This window comes from Stenella coeruleoalba (genome assembly GCF_951394435.1).
Source record: "Stenella coeruleoalba genome assembly, chromosome: 1".
In the NCBI taxonomy this organism is placed as follows: Eukaryota; Metazoa; Chordata; class Mammalia; order Artiodactyla; family Delphinidae; genus Stenella; species Stenella coeruleoalba.
The window spans coordinates 56,507,427-56,525,507 of NC_137169.1; the positions used below are offsets into that span (position 1 = coordinate 56,507,427).

The window sequence follows — 18,081 nt, forward strand, 5'->3', positions numbered from 1 at the left end:
AATAGTCCTGGGCCAATAAGCATTTGGTAGGTGGAGTTACTGTCGTGTGCATTACAGAGAAAGATAATTCTGAATGAAGACTTTAAACATCGCACGTGCTGGATGGGCTCTGGTTCTGCTCTTTGTGCAAACAAAAATAGGTGACTGGGCTTTGCTTACTATCCATTAGTGGATGCAGCATGTTTGAAAAGATTTTTTTAAAAAATACATGCAAAGGATTTATCAGAAGCCCTCATGAATATTTCATGAGTTGATATATTCAGCTGAATGAATTCAGCGAGTGTCAGTGTGTAGCTTGCAGACAGACCTCATCCACAAGGAGGCTACTGACATAGGAAGCACTTTGGCGCATTTTCAGAGGCAAAGCCAGGCTGATAAAGCTCCTTGTGACAGGCTGACTTGCCATTCTTCGATTATGCAGTTCTTGCTCTAAGCAGCTCCTACACTGGAGCCACAGCTTCCTAAATTAAACTGAGAACAGTTTGCAGACTTACCAGCCTCCTAACCTGCAGCTGTGTCTCTGCTATGTTTGAGGTTTTTGTTTTGGATGGTGAAAGCCAGCACTCCATATAAGACATGACAGCAAAAGATTCTTCAAAAGAACTTACTGCTTTTGAATCTGAGGTTTACATAAAGACTTTCAAGGAGCAAATGCACTTAGAACTTGAGCTTCCGAGACTACCGGGAAACAGACCTACATCTCCTAAAATTTCTCCACGCAGTTCGCCAAGGAACTCACCATGCTTTTTCAGAAAGTTGCTGGTGAATAAAAGCATTCGGCAGCGTCGTCGCTTCACTGTGGCTCATACGTGGTAAGATGGGACTTGGAGGTGTCTGGAGTGCTTTTCATTAGCAACAGTGATTTAGAAATGTAGCAAATAGGACATTTGAATTTTGTTCATAATACAGAACACATGTGTGAGATGAATGGCGAGCAGGTCAGCTGAAGAATACATAGTCCTCTGTGCGTTAATATCACTGTGCCACTAGCTGTTTCCAGATAAAATGAGCCTCTCACTGTAGAGAGTCTTTAAAATTACTGCTTTAAAAAAAAACACCTAGCTAATTCTAGGGCAACCGAGTATTGAAGGAGTTATAAAAATTCAGTTTTTTTGTTTAATATCTGTTGAGGTGATTGCTGACTTTTTTGTGTGTATCTTGCGGTTGTTGTTGATGATGTTTTTTAATAGTATATTTTTGGTACAGGGATAAGTGATTCAATCTTAGTTTGGATTCATTTCTTGAGACAATGTATAAAGTCAAACTTAATTTACAGCATTGCCATTTTTTGTAGTATGTAAACTAGTGGTTTTGATTTATCGCCTCTATCTTTACAGTACTTAAGGCAAGGGAAAACTAAGTTCCCACTTCTGAAATTACATGGTTAATTAATTTTATTTATGATTCAAATTGCTATTATCTTTAAGAAATTCTTGTTGTAAAGAAGTGACATAAAATTTATAGATAATAATAAATAAATTCCCAATTTACTTGGGAATGCCCAAGTAAATTCCAGAACCCTCTGTAAAAACTGTATTGAGGCTGCCACCTTTAATATATATGTTATGTACAAGAGAGTAGCTTCCTTAAACCAGTATAATAACCGAATACAGGGAAAAGCACAAAAGAAATTTTAAAACTTTGGTAGGCCTTTTCAGATTTCTTTGAAGGTTATATTTTCTTTCAGATTAATATACCTTTCAAAATTGGGTACCTATAATTTTTATTTACCAGGGACCATAGCAGTGCAGGGAGCTATTACCTCTTAAAGACATTTCTAGCACAGGGATTTTGACTGCATACTAGATTGCCAACCAACATTATAAACTGAGGATATCTGGTTTTCAGAAATTAATATTTACTTGAATTCTGTGTTTTTATTCGTCTGAAATGTTTGTCTGCCTAATCTACTGCACAGTATATTGGCAAATTCAAGTTACCCCTGGAAATATGTAGCTTGCCTTTGATGGACACCACATGTTAAAGCCGGTACACATACTTTACCTAGCTAAAAATGATATGGTTATTTTTGTTTTCTGACAATGCACTGTTGTTCACATAATTGCTTTATTGGGGAACATTTTTTGGTCATCTTTTTGATGAGTTAAATCTTATTATTTAATTGTAATCTCATATTTGTAGAGTCCACGTGGTTAGTTTTTCAACACCTACCAGTGGTAGCATTTAATAAATAGAAGGTTTATATATAAGTATGTAGTGATTTGAGGAAGTCTTCTGTCTCATGATTTACCCCACCCCTAATGTGTGTGTATTTTCACATAGTTTGCTAAGTAGTGTAACTGAATAGGAGAAGGTATATAGGTATATTGTTAATTAGTTCTCATAAAAGGAATAAAGGTGAGAAAACTTATACTTAGATAATAGACTCATATGTTTTACTAGTTGGGTTAATAATTTGACAAGAAGGATACTTAATTTTAAATAACTGATTTTCAGATAGTGGTAAATCTTCATAAAACCTTGGTAATATTTCCTTATTGTAGAGTTCCTGAATATAATAACATGACCTTTCTTTTATTTAGAATAGATTTTTGATGTGCTAGGAAGGTAGAGCTATAAATACTGAATTTTTTCTTTTCAAAAGAACCCAAATTTTAAAATGACTAAAGAGCCAATTTCACCCCTGCATTATACAAGTTTTCTTGCAGCACATTACACAAAGAACAATTAAATGGTATTTGAGGTAACTTATGCTATTAAAGTGATCTTTTTCTAGCTAAGTTAAAAAAAATTTTCTGCAAATTGCTAAAAAACAAAACACATGACTTTAGTATGATGTACCATAATATAGGTTTAAAGAATCCACTAACCACCAAACTTATAAAATAACTTTAATTATGACCATGATTCATTTTCACCCGTTTTTACCTACCAACTCACACATTCTTCTTCTTCTGTTTCTTAGAAAAGTTGTATCACAGTTTGTTTTAACTCCTAAGTCTATATTTATATTTATTTCTGTTGTTTTATCTGAGTGCATGTTTAATATTTTTCAAATTTATTTTCATGAAACATTCAATGAAAATTTCTTTTCATAAAATACACACATATGTATTTGAATGACTTTTTCACTAATCCTAAAAATTATGTGCTCCTGTTTTTAAGCATCATATGTAATTTACACGAGGAAATAAGAGCATAAGTACTTTATTTTTGCCTCTTTGTCATGATGAAATGTAACCATTCTTTCACGATCAACAATTGGTATTTTCCAAACCTTGCATTTAAGTTAGAAATTCCAAGATATGCACTTAGAAGTCTCCAAAAACATGTTATTACTTTACAGTAGATATCTTTTAAGAAGACTGGATTGTTTTGATTCCAGCATTGAAATTAAAGTAATTTTCATGATGAAGCTAAACAATGCAGAGGATGCAGTTTATATCTAAACCCACTGAACATTTTTTTTTTTTATCTTCAGTTATTTGTAGATTTCATATGTTGGTCAGATGAATGTGTAGTTCTGGTTTTGAAAACCCAAGTTATGATGAAGTGTGGATTAATGGTAGAAGATTTAAGAAACACTTGTGAAATACTGACTCTGGGATTATTTTTAAAATATCTGACAAATAGTAAATATTCAATGTGTTGTCGCTAATCAGAGTATTTACGCAATCCTAAATCTGGAAGGAATTTGGGTGATTATCTCATTGCTTCCTTTTACCCTTGGGCAGGACCACAATTGCTCCATCTTTGACATATGGGAATCTGGCCTATTTTTAAGACTCTGGAGAAAGCAGTTCTATAACCTCACTTAGTACACAGTCTTACTACTTCATAGTCCAGGTATTGAATTATATATGTATTTTATATATATATATATATATATATATATATATATATATATATATATGTAATTTTTGGGGTCTTCAATGGATATAAAGAAAAAATTTATAAGAACTTGCATGAAAATAAAGATCATTATTAACCAGTCCCAGGATTTTTTTTTCACTCATCATGTATAATTGAGCACTGCTATGAGCAAGAAAAGTAAAAAATGCTGATACGATCAGCATGAATTCCAACATCTACTATATTTTAGGTTCTTTACTAGAATATTCACATGTATTATCTCATTTAAGTTTCATTTGGGGGATAAGAATACTCTAAATTTGTGTTCTTTTCAATGTTGCTTGCTGCAGATATAAAACTGTTCTGAGTTGCTTTAGCTTCTTCCAAGTATTTCTACTCCATTAATGATTATTTTGACTCTGTACCATTATCCCAAATTTCTAATTTCTTCTTTGAATTCTGAAACCAAGAAGTGGACACCAAACTCCACGTTAGCTGAAATGAGACAATATAGATAAAAAACATATCCTACACTGCAAAGTGTCAGTGGAATGTTGAGCTTTGATGAGTGGGGAAATTAATGCCAGAGTCCTTAAGGTCGACATATTATTGATCCCTAGCCCCAAATGAGGGGTGATGACTCCTGAGACATAACCTTATCTTCCTTGTCTTATGGGGCCTGCTTGTTCTTGACTGGCACTTACCACATGGTGTTCAGCCTTGTCAACCTTCTCTCCTTTGCTCACGTTCCAACCTCAGTCATCAGTTGTCCTCCATTATCAGCAAGCAGCATGATGCTCTGTGACGGAAGCTACTGGTGATGGTCCTGAGTACATCCCAGGCCTACCACACTGCTCTTTTTTTTTTTTTTTTTTTTTTGCGGTACGCGGGCCTCTCACTGTTGTGGCCTCTCCCATTGCGGAGCACGTTGAGCCGGACGTGCAGGTTCAACGGCCATGGCTCACGAGCCTAGCCGCTCCGCGGCATGCGGGATCCTCCCGGACCGGGGCACGAACCCGTGTCCCCTGCATCGGCAGGCGGACTCTCAACCACTGCGCCACCAGGGAAGCCCCCACACTGCTCTTGAAGAGCAGATGGATTGGTGAGCACCACTCTGTCTGTCTGTCCCTGCTTGCGCATGGTATATGCTTCACAGAGGACAATATACTTTCAGAGTTAGTATTAGAAAGACGACTTAGGTTTTTCTTCCTTTTCCCCATTTAGTTCTACCTGTACCTTGGAAATATTTCCTCATTTTATCAAAGGTTCATGAAATGTGCACTTTTGTGCCTCATATTTGACCACAAAAGTATTAAAAGGCATAGTTCATACTCTAAAGGAGCTTACCCCTGACAAGACAAAGCTAGAATAACTGGAGAAGAGTAAAATGAAAGTGATGAATAGTATATGCTTAACCTTTCTCTGAACCTTTAAGCACATTTACTGTCTTACACAATTTAGTCCTAGTTTGTTAGCTAAATCTACTAAATCTGTGCATTGTGTTATTCTTAAATTTCCTTGAATTATTTCCTGGCAGTATTGGACATTTTTTTATTTTATTTTATTTTTTTGCGGTACGCGGGCCTCTCACTGTTGTGGCCTCTCCCGTTGCGGAGCACAGGCTCCAGACACGCAGGCTCAGCGGCCATGGCTCACGGGCCCAGCCGCTGTGCGGCATGTGGGATCTTCCCAGACCGGGGCACGAACCCGTGTCCCCTGCATCGGCAGGCAGACTCTCAACCACTGCGCCACCAGGGAAGCCCTGGACATTTTTTTGAGAAATATGTGTCTTTAAATATTACTGATTCAACATTTGATTGAACGAAACATTTGTTGAGGGCCTACTATGCTCTGGGCCCTACTCTGGGAGATACAAAATGAGAAAGATAGAGCACTTGCCTTCAAAGAATGCATATACCCCCGGAAGACACACTTATGCATTAATAATTAATCAATAGTGTATAAATAATGCTGTTGAAGAATAACACTCAACTTGTCATAAGAGCAGCAGAAGAAATAAATACCACTAGAAAGTGAGTCAATGTGTTGGGGAAGGTTTGGAGAGGAGATGACATTTGTAGAATGAATAGGAGTTTTTGAAGAGTGGGCAGGAGGGCATTTTTTTTTTTTTTTTTTTTTTTTGCCAAGAAACAATAATAGGAAAATTCCATCAGCAAATAACAGTAATAATAGCTCACACTTATTTTGGCGCTAAAAATGCATCTGGCATTGTTTTAAATATATTCGCTTATTTTGTGCTATAAAAGGCCCATGAGTTATATACTGTTAGTTCCATTTTATCAGAAAATGAATGAAGCACAGGGACAACAAGTAATTTGCCCAGGATTACACGGCAAATAAGGGGCTGAGTTGGGATTTGACTCAGAGTGTGGGGGAAGGTGAGCAAAGTTCATTGGAGTTACAGCCTGAAGTGCAAGGTGGGAGAGATAGGAAGTCAAACTCTGCCTATAGATTGCAGCCATACCCTAGGGCTTCCAATGTCATGAACTTGGGGCTTTATTCCATCATCAGTGGGGAGCCACTGCAAGGTTGTGAGAAGGGGATTGCCATAAATAGCTTTTACTTTGGAACGATGTTTTGCACTCCATTGTGGAGAGCGGATTGGAAGATGAGAGGATTAGAAGGAGGGGGAAAAGGGAGAATGTGCATTTGAGAGATAATGACTTCTAATTATTGTGTATATCCCAAAACATTGAAAACTGCTTATGACATTCTTTATGACTTAAATTATGGTTTATGGAAACTGGGAGGGAAGTATGTAAATTTGGTACCCCTTGCATTTATCACCTCCAGCATGATGCTGTGCATAGTTCTAGTTGATGCACTACTTCCAAATGTATCAATCTTAGCGAAGGTGCTTGGGAGGATGGGTGCATCTGGGGAAAACCTAGTAGCTCAGTCTTCATTTACTAGGCGTGCTTTGTGTTGTGTTTTGTGTATAATCCTGGTGAGTTTTTTACAAAGATTATTTTAGTCCACAGTCTGAACTCAATGCCAGTGGAAATCTATGCCTCATAGCGTGATTCTACTGCTTTAATCAGAGCAAGCATTTTCTCAGTAATGCAAGTCTATAAATGGTATTTTCCTGGCCTTTTAGTGTCCGCAAGTCTTCAATATATTGGATTTTAAAAATACTTACTGGAAAAAGGGCTTTGTAAAGTAATGATAACAACCCCCCAGGACACACACCGGAAGGTGGCCCAGCAGGCATGCCTGCTGCCCAACTGCTAAAGTCTAAGCCCTTTTGTGAAATTCCATTTGCTTTCTTTTCCCATTCTTCCTTCTTTTGTTGTCTCCTAGTTTTTCTACTTGGATGTTTATGGTGCTTCCTTCTCTACCATCACTGTCAAGACGTCAGCAACATTATACTTGAGGCATTTAAATGATTCCCAGAAAAGAACCTGAAGTGCTTGCCATGATTTACAGGGCCCTACATTATCTGGCTCCATGCTACCTGTGACCTCATCTCCTATTCTCCAGCCACGTTAGCCTCCTTTCTGTTCAACAACCTTGCATGTTTCCACTTCCGGGACCTTACACTTAGTATTGCTTCTGCCTGGAAGTCTAGCTCCCTAGATGTTGACGTGGCTCACTCTCTCACTTCTATTCGGGCTTCTACTCAAATATCACTTGCTAGAGAGGCTTCTGCTGACCCCTCTGTCTAAAAAAGCACCTTTCCCTTTTTTGTCCCTTGTTCTGCTTTATTTATCTTCTTGGGTCTTATCATTACCTGGAAATACATTACTGGAAAAGACATGCTTCTTTGTTACGTTGTTTTTCTCTTCTATTGTATACCAACCCAGCAGAATTGCATGAGGGCAGGGATTCTGTCTTGTTTACTATATCCCAGGCACCTAAAGAAAGGCTGGCGCTTGGTAAATATTTGATAAAAAATAAAAGAAAAAATGAATATTGTTCCTATGTTCTGTTCCTTATTCTTATAGCACTTTCCTTTAGCCTGTTATGAAGGAGGAGAAAAGGAAGCTTAGTTGATACTCTACAAGCATCCTTACTTCATCCATCTCTTAATAGTTGTGTTCCCTTTCTGCCAGTAGGGCTACTCTAACTTGCTTTCTATTTTGTGTTCTATGATACTGTAGATACAGGTTTAATTACAATATCTCACTAGAGGCTAAGTGTTTTACATGGTAGCCTATTTAATTAAGCCACTGTGTACAACTCATATTACCTAGCCTGTAGTGCTGTAAATATTTGTCTGTAGTACTGTACAGTTATTTATTTCAGTGTTCTTCATGTATCAAACAGCGCAGCAGGTGTTTCAGCTCAGGGAAGCTCTACATATCTCTTAACTGTCTCAGTGGAAGTGTTGTACAGAGGAATATATTTGTTATTTGGCCTTTAACATATCTGCATATTATATATTAGAATGCTTAATTATCGATATTTTCCCACTGACGCAGCATCTAAAAAATATTGACACTGAGCTTTTGATAGAATTTCCCCGGGGAACTTGGAAGTAAGAGTCCATGACTTGCAGAGTGAGGAAATTGTGAATTAATAAACCTGTATTCTAGAAGAGACATCCTCAGGAGTGAAAATTTTCACTTGGTGCTGTCTCATTTTTTTCTGAATTGAGAGGTTGGGACCTCTGTCACTCCTAGTAATTTGTTTGACAGAGATATGTTTGAATCCCACTGTGTACTTTAAGTTAACAAAATAAAAGTAATTTGTTGACCTTCTCAGATTGCTTCTTGCTAGAACTTAGACATTTTCTCTTTGAGGGAGAATACGAATGACTACTTCTCTTGACCTTTTGTGGAAAAGAACACTTGTCACTCGGCATGCACCCCTGACAGGCCCGGCTTGCCCCCCTCCTCCTCCCTATACCCCTCACAACTCCAACTTCTGCAAATTACACAGATTGGAAATAAAGGGGTAGGAGTATTGTGGCTTTAAGGAAAACTGCTTTCAAACTGTATTTTGTGAAACACTAGTGTTCTTGGACCCATTTTTGGAATTCCTTGAAAAAATAAGATAGTGACGATCTTTTTCCTGGTCCCGGGTTCCAACAAAGAAACATGAATGAATCTAGGCTTGGAGAAATTTGGAGGAGTCACACACATAGATTCTGTAATCTCCAGACGCTTGAAAACCACCAATGTAAGAGATAAATGAGTAGATAGCGAAAAAGAATTCTGGGTAGCTGTGCTTGATAGAGTCATAGAAATTTCCAGACAATTTATAACATTAAGATTATATGCATCTAAGATGTCCAGGAATGGCAGCAGAATAAATGAGGAGGATAGACCTATCTGTGGGTCAAGGAGAGGTTACTGGTAGTGAAGATTTACAATTTCAGAAGGTTGAAAGAATAGTAGTACAATGAATACCCTCTACCTAGATTTACTGATTGTTAGTGTTTTTACATATTTACTCCATCTCTGTACCTCTCTCCATATATAAACTCTTATATATGTTTTCTTTAGTTTGAAGGCAGCACACTTAGATGGAAAGTATTAGTTTGGGATCAAAAAGAGCCTCATATTTTAAAAGTACAGAATTAATTATTTCCATTTCATCAACATGTTCTCATATAAAAATTTGAGTTTAATTCTTAATAGTTGACTAATATACTGACAAGTTATGAATAAGTTTGTGGGCCATTTTAAAAAGTAAACTATTGAAGCAGTTATAGTGGAGGGTTAGAGGTATCTATAATAGTTTATGACTTTTCCGGGTGATAAATTGTTGGTTTTAGGTACTTGAAACCATTTCTAAGAGGATAGATGTCTGTAGCATTCAATTTTTTCTTCCCCCCAAAAGAGATGTTATTTTTTTTCTAAAACTATAAAACTTGTATCATTAATATGGAATATTATATAATTTCTTAATATACTACACATGGGGTTCTATCATTATATAATTTAGTTGTTATCTTGAATTTTTTTTTACTGTTGATCTTTGTTTTATGTTACATTATCTGGAGTCAAGGAAGCTAGGTTGGGTTTCAGTATTTTCTCTTGACTTGCTGTTGAAATTTTAGACCAGTTACTTATCTGTCTTGGACCTCAATTCCTTCATTTTCAAAGTGGAGAAAATAGCCTTATGTTTAAATATTTTCAAATGTTAATTTAATTTAAAAAATGTATTTACTATCTATCCCATTATCTATCTCCTAAGAAAATGTATTAAAGTACTAGTGGAATACTTCATGCATTATAAGTCACATAATAGATGCTACTGTTTAATTATCTTACCAAATCTCTAAACACACACAAACATTCACATTATTGTCAACCATGGCTGGTAAAGCAGAAATTATTTTTCATTATTTGAAAAGCATCAGTGGGTATGAAATGTGCTAATTTGAAAGAGTCAAAGTGCACTTGCATTTGTAAATAAATAATTTTATAATATTCACAGTGTGACCCTTCTACATACTGAGGAAACAAAATATCATTCACTTATTATCATGTGATAATCACATTTTAATGAACCAAGCTAAATTATATTGAAATGCATATCAGAAGACCCAATGTGAATAGCTTACATCCCCAATAAGAAACTTTATAGCCTTGTTTGGCTGCTATCACCAACATATTTGAAAAAGCCATGTGTTATCATATACTGTGCGAAAGAGACAGGAAGAAAAGCACTTTGAATTCCATCCACTTGCACCAATAAGCTTGAGAGGAATAAAAAAAAAAAAAGCATAAGAAGATGCCTTGTCTATTTCAGGATCCTACATATAAAAAGCCAATATAAGATTCAGTGAACAAATGCCTTGGAAAAATTCCAGTGTCATCAAAAACTGATTTTTCTCAAAATGTCTCCTTGCTACCCTTTATATTTCTGCACAAATTAATAAGCACAGACTGTTTGTCACAGTGCAGAGAATCGGAAAATGCTTTTGTGGCTTATTTGGGCCACAATTACCTCAGCAGTTTACACAGGAAACCTGTCTCTCACCATCAGAACGATTTAGGCCTCCTGAAGAGCAGTTTAGAAAGGCAGGACAAAGAAACTCAGGGATCCAAGTCTCTCTTGCTGGTGTCTTAAGTGCCCCAGACTTCCTTCTGAGAGGTTACCATTGAAATCCACATGCAGATGTTAACTTCCTGGGGATAACCATGGCCTTTGTCCTTACCTATCAGCCTGCTCAGCCAGGACTGAGCTCACCCAGAAAACAGGGTTGTGTCTCTAACATGCTCAAATTTACCAAAACAACATGGGACTTTAGGAAGCTGGGCAGTGCAAAGAGCACAGCATTTGAATCCTAACTCCACCTTTTACCAGATACTAGGTTTTAGGCAAGCCATTTAACCTTAGTTCCTCTTTTCTCCATCTGCAAAATTAGAAAAATACTACTTGTATCTCATTAAGCCACTGTGAAGATCGAATGAAGTAATGTGTGTACAATGCTTAGCACAATCCTTGGCCAATGAGAGGTAACCAGCAGACATCAGTTCACAAATGTATCCAGAGCTTATGATTTCATATAACAATTTGTAATATATATATGTGGTAATATAAATTAAATATTTGATATGACATGGTTTAATTAAATAAGTTGTTATTGAGCAATGTTGTACATAATTAAATTCATTCTTTTTAGGCCACTTAGATATTCCTTAGTTTCATAGGCTAGTACATTATCTTAAAGCCCAAAATAAGTGTTCTTACAACAGTAAAATAAAATTTAAAAAGAAAAAGAAATCACTCTGCGTTATGGGGTTTAATCACTCTCATTTTTCACAGAGACAACTGCAAATGACTTTGGCCATAAAATGCTCTTTATTCTTTAAAATTCCAGTTACCTTCCTGAATTTGATACTTGTCTCCATTAGTGAAACTAGATGCTGATGAAACACTTTTTCTCTAAGTGAATTTAAATAAATTACTACTAAATTGAAAAAAATAATGTTCTTTTCGAAGTACCAGAATGTCCCTGTGTTGTTTTCCCTAGTCAGTAGAATCTAACCTCCTAGTGATTTGTTTATGTAAGAAAGTTTATTCAAGAGAGGCAATGGGAAAATAGCTTAGGACCTAGAGTCATAGACTCTAGACATGCATCCTGGCGCCACCACTTACAAACTGTTTTGCTTTGTTTTGTTTTGTTTTTTGAGCAGCGTAGGGATAGTCATTTAACCTTTTGGAATCTCAACTTCCTCATCAGTAAAGTATAGATAAAACAATTATTTCCCTATTCATATATGATATTTATAAAATTAAATAGAATTGTTGAAAAGCACAAAGAATTGGAACCTGTTTTCTGAAAGAAGAGGGAAGATAAGTTTATAGGACAGAAAGTAATGATAAACTATTGCTAATGAGTACAAAATGCTGCAGGTGTATTTGGGTTGTATGTAAAGAACATCATTTTAATAAACATGATTAAATACCATGAACACTGCCTCACAAACATTTTATTTTTCAGAAAGGGAGGAGTTTCTGCTCTATGGAACCACTTAAGGGAGAGACACTGTGTAGAAAGGGGCTAGACTAAATGGTACCTTTGGGTCTTACTACCCTCATGGGTCTTTACATCACTTTCATGCTTCCTGCAGAAGGATAACAGAAAGCTCAGATAACCAATGTTCAGTCCAGTGCAAGTTGTATTTCACCTTTATCCAGATGACTTTACAGCATTTAAGTCAAATTGCTCTGTATTTCTTGGTTGTTTCCAAGAGTATTTAAGGATGAAAACAGAAATAAAGGTTATGGCTTCTCTTTTGACAAAGACTTCCTTCTCACATTATCATTGATCAGGTTGATTCTGTCTCTGAGCAATTGAAAGGCAGTAAAAGGTTATATCTTTAAGACCAGGAGCTCTGTTCAAGTGAATTTGTACATCATTGAAAAATGGCTATCCATATAAACTCAAACCTTTGCGACAGTGCAATAAAGTAAAGTACTTTTGGGCTTCAAAAGAATTATGCCAAGTTTCTGATTCTGTCTATATTAATAAAAATAAGATTTTTAGGAACCTATCTGGTAACTGTAGATTAAATCAAGCAAATGCTTCATCTGAATAAAGCTTTGCAGAGTCTAATATTACGAAAGTGCTATCTTATTATGAAAGAGCTATCTTTATAAACACAGTACTTGCTCGGGATTCAAGGGATTTGGGTTTTAATGCCAGCTGCATCCAAAATGCCCAGTAAGCACATATGCATACATTTGTGGCCGGTAGCTTTTTTGTCAAAAGGGATTAATAATTACCTGCTCTACCATCCTTACTTTATGCATTATGGTATGAATATTGAATGCCAGTGTTTATAGAGTGCTTTGGTTTTCTGCAAAGTAACTTGGCAAAAACGTTCAGATGGAAAAAAAAGGCTTCTAAGAAGTTTTATACGTATCAGATTTTCAAAAATGTGACTCGGCTTTAAAATGTATTAATGAATTTTATATTTTACGTGAACCCTAAAAATGCTTTTGCCAAGTATTTAGTACTCTGGAAGTTTAGATGTTTATGTTTAGAGTTTCTTAAAGCATTACTATATTTGTGTATGTTAGTCCTTTTTCAGTGGCTGAAAACCAGATAGACATTGCTTAATGAATTAATTCTGATACGTGGCTTGCATTTTTACTTTTTATTGATTCCAGTCAACAAATGTGTATTGTGGAATGATGCAAACATGATATGCTTTGCCATTAAGGATCTTTTGTCTAACCAAGGAGTGTATATAATAATTTGGCATGTGAAATCATTTTATTTGATAGATTCTAGTGTTAAAAGTATACAAGTATAAAATATAGTGCTCTCTCATGACTACCAAGTGGTGTCAATCTGATTATGAAACTAAAGGTCTACAGAGCAACCGTGGTGCTCCCCTTTCCAAATGTCTGTGAGTCTTGAATCAGCATATGTTATGATGACTTATTTTCTTGAGCAGTTAATCAGTATTAAGTATAGTGAACTGTACTTGGGAATCTGATGTACCAGCAAGAGGTCGGGTATAAGTAGACTGCTGGTGTGAGCAAGCAGAAAATATGCTCCAGGAGAGGAAGGAACAAGACAGCAGTATTTTAATTTTTTAAATGAAAAATTGGGCAATAATAGAAAAGTGCTACCACATACACCTTATATCATTTAATCCTCACCTCTACTTACAGATGAGGAAACTGAGACTCAGGAAGGTCAACTGACTGATGCTGGGTAACCAAGCTACAAAGTGGTAAACCAAGAATTAGCCCATGTGTTCTGATTTAGAGTTACACATTGTACATATTGGCAAGGTCCACAGATTCAGCGGTGCTCCTTCACACAATCCACCCCACCCCCCTTCTTAACCCCCAACTCCCAACTCCTATGGGGAAACATCCAGAGTTATCATACTCTCATGTTCCCTTACTAAAAGCCTTCTCACAGTGAGGGCCTGACAAATTCATTCGCACTTAAGCATAATTGACTCACGGGATTTAATGTGTTATTCCATTTTAGCGAAATAAACATTAAACCAGACAAATTAATCTCTGAATTTGACACAATAGAAAGCAGAGGCAAAGGGAAGTATTTTGGAGGATGAAAGGGCATTTTCCAGTCCCCTCAAGGTCTGGGACACAGATGATGGGCTGAATGTCCCAGGCGTGTAGTTGTGTTTGCAAACCTCTCACTCATTCACTGAATTTACCACCTACCTGTTCCATGCCCATGTTTCCTGCCCTCCTTCCTATTTCTCTGTGTACCTGGTTAAGGCCAGCCTCTCCCCTCTCCCCCTCAATAGGCTTTGCTCTTGCACTTGTCCCTGCTGTCTTCTGCATCATCAGTTTTCCTTCCTATTTGATTATGTCTATCAGTCTATAGCTCTGTTCTTTCAAAGGGCCTCTTTGACCCCATGAACCCCTCCATCTATTACCCTATATCTGTTCCCCTTTATAGCAGAACTCTCCAGAATAATAGTCTATATGTCTCTCTACATTTACTCTCCTCCAGGCCTTCTTTGAAAACTTCTAATCAAGTTTTCCCCTCACAACTCCACTAAGAGTGTTCTTACTGAGGTTATGGCATCCATGTGCCAAATCTAAAGATCAATTAGCAATCCTCATCTTACTTAGCCCATCAGCAGCATATCATATAGTTGATTACTTCTTCTTTCTTGAAACGTTGCCTTCACTTGGCTTCCTGGATACTATAATCTCTCTCCTTCCTCAGAGGCTGTTCTTTCTCCATCTCCTCAGCTGGTTCTTCTCCCCAAATTCTAAACATTGGAATGTCCCCAGAGGAATGTGCCCTCTCTCTCTCTTTCTTTCTCTGTTTTGTCTACACCACTCCCTAGGCCAAGTATCTCAGACTCGTGACTTTAAATAATATCTGTACACTGATGTTTCCAATTTGTATCTTTAGCCAGAACTTCTGTGAACTCCAGACCTATGTATCTATCCAACAGCCTTCTTGACAGCTAAACCTGAGAATGTCCAAAACTGACGTCATAATTTTCATCCCCGACACCCCACCCTTGTTGCAATCTGTTTCCCAGTCTTCTCCATCTTGGTAAAATGCAATTCCATTTTTCTAATTGTTCACGCCAGAAATCTTGGAGTCTTCCATGGCACCTGCTTTTTTCTGGTATTTCACATTCCAAATGCATCAACAAATTCTGTCAGCTCTGCCTTCATAATGTCTCCAGAATCTGACCACTTCTCATCACCACCACTGCCGCCATTCTGATCCAGGTCGCCATTATCTCATACCTGGATTATTAAATTAACCTCTTACCTGACACTCCTGCTTTTCACCCTTTCCTCCTTACAATGTATTCCCCACGCAGCTGCCACAGTGATTCTTTATAACATGTGAGCGATTGTGCCACTCCTGTATTCAGAATCCTTCAAGAGCAGCCCATGTCACTCAGAGTGTGGATTGACTTGTATGTGCCATACCTGCAAGGCCCTATTGGTTTCAGCTGATTAACTTCTCAAACTCCTTTCTCTCCCCACACCATTCCAGACACACTGATCTACTTGCTGGTCCTCAAACAAACAGTCTAGGCAGCATCCCTTATCAAAGCCTCCGCCTTTTTCTGTTGTCAGAAAACAACATCCCCCAGATATCTGTATGGCCTTCTTCCTTTTTTCAGATCATTGCTTGAATTCATCTCATTGGAGAGGATCTTCCTGACCACCGAGATAAAAGCAATAGCCTTCCTCCTATCCTTAACTCTGTTTTGATTTCTTTACAGTACTTTTCCATACCTGATGTATAGCTCTACATCTTTGTCTGTATGTATATATCTACATGCACAACTATATTCATGTCCATATTTACATCATCTCTCTCTGCCTATCATCTATCTTACTGTCTGCCTTTTCCCACTAGAATATAAACTCCATAATGACAGAGACTTTGTCTATTTTGTTCACTGCTAAATCTCCTAAACCCATAACACAAGCTAGCACATAGTAGACAGTTAATACATATTTGTTGAATGAATGAATGAACGAATAAAAAATGAATTGGGCAGACTGTTTGCATACCTTCCAGGTTTAAGCACTGAGCCCCCAAGTTGATAGGAGAGAGAAATGTGAACAGATAATTTAAAGTACAATGAGAAATAATTACTAAATAATTATAGTGATAAATAAAATAGTAAAAGTAACTGCCCCTCAAAGAAGTAATTTTATGTGCAAATATACATTTTTAAAATTAAAAAAATATTAAAATTTCACAGTAGATAAGTATGAGAGAGAGGAGAGAGAGATGCACAGGCATAAGGAAAATATATCGAACTTACAATGAAAAAACTTTAATTCCTATTCTGATTATATTGTTTACTAGTTGTATGATCTTAGGCAAATAAATAATCTAGTCTGTTCCTCCCATTATACCCACTATGCCATCAACTTTATTTTTGTGAAGGTTGAGTCAAATAATATGATGCATAATAGGCACTGATTAGATATTATTTTTCTTTTTTCCTATATGCAGGACTTCAATTTACACTCAGAAATTAGCCCTCTACAATCTGTCTTACTCCTCCGCCACGTTTCAGTGACTTTCTAAATTTCTGCCCCATTGACTTTCTTCTGTTTTCTTCCTACAAGACTTCTTGGCATCATGTGATATTATAATCAACCTCACCAACCTGTCAAAGATTAATCAAACTTCTCTCCTTGCTTTAACATATATATATAAACTGGTGAGTCCTTTAGCTGTATTTCTAAGGGCAGAAAGTTGGATCAGTCTTCAGCATTATAGGACAGTAATACATGTATATTTCTTTAATTGGAAGTATATTTCTTTGACTCACACTAGAACAGTGGTTGTTCCCATGTCACTAATATGTCATGAATCAGCAAGAGTGAAAAGAGTATTCATAGAGTAAGTGCAGTGTGAATTGAACATAAGTTTAAATTACATGACCAGTTTTTCCCCCATGCTACAACCAGGCTATTAAAGCAACAACAGCAACATGAGTATTTTTAGGACAGAGTATCAGAATTATAAATGTCATTTGTAAGACACTATGTTGAAGAAAAAATATTAGAGGTCATTGTACTAGACTAAATTTTTAAAAATTTTTTATTTTATTTTGGAGTATAGTTGATTAACAATGTTGTGTTATTTCAGGTGTACGGCAGAGTCATTCAGTTATACATATATATGTATCTATTCTTTTTCAGATTTTGTTTTTTCCATTTAGGTTGTTACATAATATTGAGTAGAGTTCCCTGTGCTCTACGGTAGGTCCTTGTTTGTTGTCCATTTTAGGTATAGTAGTGTGTACATGTCAATCCTAAACTCCCTGACTATCCCTCCTCACCGACCCTTCCTCTCTGGTAACCATAAGTTGTTTAAGACTAATTTCTTCGAGGCCAGGTGCTATTTCTTTTTATTTTTTATTGGCAAAGGATTTTATTTTATTTTGTTTTCATTTCTAGTTTTATGGGTGTATAATTGACATAAAGCATTTATACAATGGTACAACATATGTACACATATTAAAGTGTACAACATGTTGATTCTATATATGTATATGTTTCAAAACGACCACCACAATAATTTAGTGTTATTTACCTTGCATGGTCTCTGGCAAGTAACTTTTGAACTGAATTTCTTAATTTTTTTTCTAAGATGTCTGTATTTCTCTTTTTTTTTTTTTTTTTTTTTTTTTTTTTTTGCGGTACAGGGCCTCTCACTGTTATGGCCTCTCCTGCCGCGTAGCACAGGCTCCGGACGCGCAGGCCCAGTGGCCACGGCCCACGGGCCCAGCCGTTCCGCGACAGGTGAGATCCTCTTGGACCGGGGCACGAACCCGCGTCCCCTGCATCGGCAGGTGGACT

General features: G+C 36.8%; 1 protein-coding gene across 2 annotated transcripts in view; it reads left to right on the forward strand.

Annotated features, from left to right (window-relative positions):
• PDE4B (phosphodiesterase 4B) overlaps positions 1-18,081 on the forward strand; it is a gene marked incomplete at its 5' end in the record, with an annotated part of 592,264 nt that overhangs the window by 193,232 nt on the left and 380,951 nt on the right. Inside the window, one exon of one of the 2 annotated variants that reach the window (XM_079919230.1) lies at positions 577-812. The exons of the other annotated variant lie outside the window; for it this stretch is intronic. Coding sequence (XP_079775356.1) covers positions 577-812 — 236 coding nt within the window. Of the gene's footprint in view, positions 1-576; positions 813-18,081 lie in introns of those variants that run through there. 2 annotated transcript variants of the gene reach the window in all.